This window comes from Hordeum vulgare, chromosome 1H, assembly GCF_904849725.1.
Source record: "Hordeum vulgare subsp. vulgare chromosome 1H, MorexV3_pseudomolecules_assembly, whole genome shotgun sequence".
In the NCBI taxonomy this organism is placed as follows: domain Eukaryota; kingdom Viridiplantae; phylum Streptophyta; class Magnoliopsida; order Poales; family Poaceae; genus Hordeum; species Hordeum vulgare.
Genome location: NC_058518.1, coordinates 465,319,230 through 465,325,427, shown reverse-complemented (window position 1 = coordinate 465,325,427; position 6,198 = coordinate 465,319,230). Strand labels below are relative to the sequence as shown.

The 6,198-nt window shown below is 45.2% G+C and overlaps 1 protein-coding gene across 1 annotated transcript; it reads right to left on the bottom strand.

Moving 5' to 3' along the window:
- Positions 1-1,102: 1,102 nt before the first annotated feature.
- On the bottom strand, positions 1,103-5,929 carry LOC123445699 (guanylyl cyclase 1). The gene is made up of 9 exons (XM_045122726.1): positions 5,197-5,929; positions 4,843-4,970; positions 3,747-3,858; positions 3,592-3,666; positions 3,415-3,503; positions 2,865-2,926; positions 2,279-2,351; positions 1,654-1,729; positions 1,103-1,461 (listed from the first exon to the last, which is right to left on the bottom strand). The coding sequence occupies exons 1-9, from the start codon at positions 5,323-5,325 to the stop codon at positions 1,399-1,401; spliced, it is 807 nt and encodes a 268-aa protein (XP_044978661.1). The 5' UTR covers positions 5,326-5,929; the 3' UTR covers positions 1,103-1,398.
- Between the last annotated feature and the right edge of the window lie 269 nt (positions 5,930-6,198).

Sequence of the window (6,198 nt, the reverse complement as noted above, 5' to 3'; positions counted from 1 at the left end):
AGTTGGTGCTTTTCTTGCGCCGGAATACAGAATTGCACTGTGCACCCGATCTCCGCGGGTGAGATTGGTTACCTCTTCAAAACGATTCTTTCTCTCCTGCAGCGGCTCACTCGGAGGCTGATTGTGATCCACCGAAAAAGACAGCACCGTTAGGAAAACGATCGGTGTTTACTTCCAGACTACGTTTGGCACCATCGACATGCAGTTACTCATGTAACAGTTAAGAAAGAAAACACCAACTCGACACAACGCTTTCGGTCGCTCGGCCCTAGTACTCATCAAGTGCGTGCGATTCAAGTCTCTGAGCTTCGCTTGACAGGTAAACAGCATGGGAAAGTGAAGTGTTTCTGGAGTTCGCCTCAGCTGATGGGAATTGGTTGGGGACGGACACATTTCGCACGGTGAGCAAAGCAAATGATTCATCCTAAGAGCAAGTACAATAGTAGAGCCGGTTGCCGGCTGTAAGTTCATGTCATGTCACCTATAACCCATCTTATAGCTAACACGTACAATAGTTGGTTAAAAGAGTGTATTACTTATTTATTATATGACTCACATTTCATTCTCACAAAGTGACTAGGAGCACGTGCTAGAGCTGGCTCTTAGCTAAGAGCCCACTTACCTTCTCTCTCCTCTTCTTTCTACTCCAACTAAGTAAAAATATACTACTTTATTTTTTATAGCCAGACTCAGCTTTATTGTACTTGCTCTAACCGGCACGACTGATCGCTGACGGATGCTCCCTGATCACCAGCTCCCATGCTATTTTCTCCCCAGCCCAACCACCTGAAAGCAACGTGCCTTCAACCAGTCAGGTGCGGTGCGGTGCGGTTGGTGCATGGTGCGACCTAATAACAGCCTAACACCGACGAATCAGTAACGACCGCTCAGCCAACGCGAGACTAGATCACGCTGCGTCGCTTCAGATCCCGCTAAGCAAAGCATACGAGAGTCGACAACGACGCCGACGCCGTTGCCGGCCGGCGTTGCAGTCCACTGCCCACATACTGAATTGCTCGTAGTACCGAACATCAATTTGTAGGTCGCCTGCACTTGTAACAGACAAGAAAGGGGATCGTGGACGAGGTAGAAAGTGTTGAAATCAGGTAGGAATACATGGCACCACGAGGCCACCATTTTATTCGTGGATGTATCTGTACATATGCTACATCTCTGCCCGGCCATGATGGCACGAAACTTGTGCTCGAAGCAGTTCGTGCTCCACGGTGTCGCTGCTGCGCCGTTTGCAGAAGCTTAGGCCTTGCTGGGTTCTTCTATCTTCCTATCGGCTGTAAGAATGTTCTCAAACTACATACCGGACTTGACAAGCGGTAATCATAACTACAGGGGACATGTACAGAGTATACACAGGTGTGAGGCTGGAGGCTGGTGAGCAGTCTATGGAGAGCCGGCCGGCAGTTTACGCGACAGCTTCGTCCCGTTCTTTCCAGTTAAGGAGACCTGCAATGCATCACCGCCAATCAGTGATAAATAATTACACTCGCCTTTGCAACAAACAAACAGAGTGAGGAGTATCATATTTTTTCTATTTGTCCTCGTAGAGATATGCAACAGACCGGAACTGAGCATGAGAGCATAATAAAATAACTAAATCTCAAGTTTAAAAACAAATCCTAATAAAACCATTCCTACCAAGAGAATATCCTCATCAGTTCCAAAGGATTTGCGGGCCTCATCTAAGCTTTTCATGGGCACCATTTCACGCTTCCTGGAAAAATACATATAAAAAAACTGAGTTAGTCTGTCATGCACATAAAGTTCAAGCGGAGAACAGTGAAGATACAAATTTGATGTGAAGTTTTGGCTCATATTATTTGCTAATCAGGCTCAGACTGCCATGAAGATCAGTTTACACAACCTTTTGTGTTGTTGTCAAACAAGTAATTATCCTCTGTTGTAAGTTTGTATCCCAGCTCAACAGGAGGCTACTTTTACAGGGTTAGTTATGTACTACTCCCTCCGTTCCTAAAAATAAGTTTTTTTAGAAATTCTACTATGGACTACATACAGATCGAAATGGGTGAATCTACACTCTAAAATATGTCTATATACATCCATATGTAGTCCGTAATGAAGACTCTTAAAAGACTTATATTTAGGAACGGAGGGAGTACTAATATACTTTGCATAAGTTACATCTCTGGAGGAGACAACAAGTGACATCAATACTTAAGTGGCACACATATTATTCATCCACCATATTTATGTGTAAGACGGAAAAGAAGGTTATCATTTATGAACCAAGAGTACAAGGTACCTAGAACTGGCTGGATCCCTTATCTCAAACTCGCAAGTATCAGCATCGTAGCCACATATTACAACATAATGCCCTGCAAAGGGGAACAGTATTCTTTAAGCTTATTACATTGACAGGAGCTACAGCTCCCTTAATTAACCTTATGCTCTTAAAAATACTAAATTAGGGTCGAAAGTCATAATGGTAAGATCAAATGTGTACCCTCAACAAGAAGTTTGGATTTCATGTCTAACAGGCAACAAAACAAAAGAGATTTGGGTCACCAATTGGCATGGATAGTATGCTAATTTACATCATGGCAGCAGGCATTTAGTTTCATAGATCCAACGATATTTTATTCAGACAATTTTTTTAGCTCCATAAATACATTTTATCAGTAATTGAACTATTAAAGTTAAAGGCTGATTAGTAGAAGTTTCAGGCTACTACAAGCCTTACAACAGTATGAGATTAATATATTAGATAAGCAGACAATGAAGACCATGGAAAGTAAAATAGAAGGCACCAGTCTTGGTTCATGTTCTGAAAAATAATCCTTACAGAAACAAAAGGTAAATGCATCAAAGAAAGGGAAATAGTTACCAACCCATGTAATCTGAATCCTCATCAAACTGTTGCATATCATGTACATCATTCATCCAAGAGGAACTGCAACCAAAAGTCCAGTTATTATCGCACTGTCAATGTACGTTTCAGATAGTGTTGGATTGATTATTTTCTCCACTGAACACCCTAATTTAGTAATTTTCCTCTTTAAATTTTCTTGAAGCAATTTCAGAGAAATACATGGATACAGACATAAAAAAAATCTGGTGATCATTTGTACTGGTTAAGCACCTATTACCACATAATGTGCCACTGCTGCAAAAGATATCAAACTGGCAGACTGAGGTTTGTAAAAAAAGGTGGAATATTCAAGTGATATCAGAGTTGGATTTGAATTCACAAGTCGTACTGAAATGGTCAAGTCACCACAACAAGTGTATCAACAAAAACTACTTATTAGTTTAACTGCTTAAGGAACATCTTGCCCCATTCCATATGACAGAACCAAATACAAAAAGTTAATGTATTAGTGAGAAGTAGTGAAACTAGCAGGATAATATTTCATAGCAGAAAGAGAAAAAAAATCTTACTTTAACTTTGATTTATCCACTAGTGCAATTGCTATGCAGTGCCCAGATAAGAGTAGAAAAGCAATATCATACGCACTGATGGATCTGCACTGAGAAAAACCATAAATTGCAAAAACTTAAAACCAGTACAAGAAGTACATGGAATAAATAATTTTGCAATGCGTGCTGTGAGCGTACTTGAATACTGATTCCAGCATCAAGTGCTTTGCCAAACAGCTCGTCCACTCGATCAATGTCTTCTTGCAATTGCTCCTATCACAATTGGTAATTCTGAAAACATTACTACAGCGAATATCAGAAGAATCACTACAGCAGCAAGTTGCAATACATACCCTATAAAAGGTTTCTCCAGAATATTGTGGATTTGCTCCGATAGTCACAGTAAAGAACGAAAAATTAACTGAAAACTTGTGTAACAGGTATGCTAAGTCGACTGTCCAGACGCTGCAAAAATAACCCAATATGTTAGTATACCAGGGTATGAAATTTTAGAACTCAAATAATCAGTTCAACTAATCCATAAAACGTCTATGCGTTAATATTTTGATCGAGTGTACTTGCTAGAAACAAATTCTATTTGTACATACTACTGTTCGGTGTATTACTTAAATATTTGTCTGCCTAAAGCGTTTTTTTTAGCTTGCGCTTGAAAAGGTGGATGGTATTTCTATGCAGCAACAAAATATATCACAGCTCCATTCCAGGTAACATCTGACAAACAAATAATAAGGTCATGCATGTAACCATGTTGAACACTTTCTATTTAAAAAATCATGTTGTACATCAGTGGGAGAAAAACCTATAAAACTGAGAAAGATAGTTGGGTGCTACATGACAGCAGAGCACCAAATCTGCTTCCCATCTTTCTGAATGCAGGTCTGATTATCAATATTGTTCTTCAGTTATTATTCCATTTCGAAGAACAAATAAATCATCAATTCATGTTTAGTTGTTCAATACATCAATCATATAGAGATTATACATGCTGATCAATGTATAGTACTAATATTTGTTGTCTTGATAGCTTAGTAACCAACCGTTTACTAGTTCACACTTAAATAAGAAATCCCTGGCCCTTGTCTCTAGATAAGAGCAGTTTTAACATGAGACGGTACTTATAGTGTAACAGCACTTTCTTTTTTCCTTTGCAAAGCAACTCATGTGTTTTGCCTGTTCTTATTAACAGTTAGCTGCCCGGAGCGCCCCACTTTTTAGACAACATATTCCACAGCAACCCAACAACTAGTGTTAGCTTTGTGCTTAGCCCTTTGAACACACTACTACGTCGATAAAAAAAACTTCAAGTAATGCGGCACTACTAAATTAACATTCCTCCAGGCAGCACAACCACTGGCTCAAACAAAAATTGAAGCAGTACGGCGCAGCTAGTTTCTTAATGAACCGAATTTTGAACTGGTAAATGGAAACCTTGTGGTGCGGCAGAGCTTCTCGAGTTCGGCAATGCCGTGGCAGCAATCAAGGCCGAGGGTCCTTAGCACCATGAGCACGCAAGCGAGGCCGCAGTCCCAGGTGAAGGCCTGCTGCACATGCGGGACCTAGCACCACCAGCAAAGCAACTGAAATGTCAATGGAACCGAATGCCGCGCAGTTATTCAGCAATCCTTTCCTTACATGTACACTAACACTAGAGGCAGGCAGGCAGGCGGGCAGTGATAAGATAATTCGTACGCGCGCGCGTGCGTGCGTGCGTACAGAAACCGCGCAGCATAAACAGAGAAAGAGAGGGAGAGAGAGAGAGAGATGAGAGGGGGAGGGACTGACATCGATGAAGTAGGATCGGCGCGCTAGCGGAATCCGGCCGTCGGGGGGCAGCGGCGCGCCCGGGCCCTCGCCGCCGTCGTCTCCCGGCACCTTGAACAGCCTGTCCGAGATGAAGCAGAGGGGCCACATGACATCATCAACCGCCAGAGAGGCCGGGCGAGACTCAGGCCAGGCCAGGCCAGGCGAAGGGTTCTCCTCCTCGCCGTCCGTTCGGACGACGCCGTTAGGAGGAGGAGGAGGAAGAAGAAGAGCAGGAAGAGAGGCCCTCGGGTAAAGCCCGGGAACACGGGGAGCGCGTGGCGTGGCGTGGCGGTGGGCGGTGGGCGGTGAGGTGGGGCGGGATGGGAATCGCGGGCTGGCCGTGGCGGAACGATTGGGCTGGCTGGGCTGGGGACTGGACGGTTGATTATAAAGAGGCGGGGACGGGGAGGGGGGCGCGCGGCGGCGGCGGCGGGCACGGGCACCGGCACGGGCAGCGGAAGAATCGGTGGGATGGGGGCGGGGGCGGGGGCGGGGGCGGGGCGGCGCCTTTAAAACGGGCCTCGCCTTTCCAGAAGCCGCCGCGTTTTTTAGGTGCTCCGCGAGGAGGCCAGGCAAGCTGGAGTGAGGGCGGGGATTGGGAGGAGGGCCGGCGTCGTGGGAGGCGTGTAGTTGTATTGTACAGGGAGGGAGACGGACGGAGTGGTGTGGTTTGGTCTGGCTGGCGTTTGGGTACGTACGTCGTTCGCTGCGCTGCGCTGCGATGGTGGCGATCAATCATGCGGTGGTTGCCGGATCCGCCAAAGCCTGGGTGTGTGTGGGGCCCGGGATATGGGCGCGTGTCTTAACGCAGGATTGACTCGGAGCCGCCGAGTTGGCTGCCGTCGCTGGCCTTTGCGGTGAGCGACCCGGTCGGGCTGGGGCCAGATGGACATGGGGGCACTCTTGCCAGACTGGTCTGCGAGAGAGAACGGTCAATGGCTATACCCATTTTTAGGCGGGCTGTTGGCGTCTAATTTGGAA

Excerpts from the sequence above, each read along its gene's own strand:
- LOC123445699 (XM_045122726.1), bottom strand. The coding sequence starts at position 5,325 with ATGTGGCCCCTCTGCTTCATCTCGGACAGGCTGTTCAAGGTGCCGGGA. Across the intron at positions 3,859-4,842 it reads AAGCTCTGCCGCACCACAAG|CGTCTGGACAGTCGACTTAG; the intron begins GTTTCCATTTAC and ends TTATTTTTGCAG. Across the intron at positions 2,352-2,864 it reads TGAGGATTCAGATTACATGG|GGCATTATGTTGTAATATGT; the intron begins GTTGGTAACTAT and ends TCCCCTTTGCAG.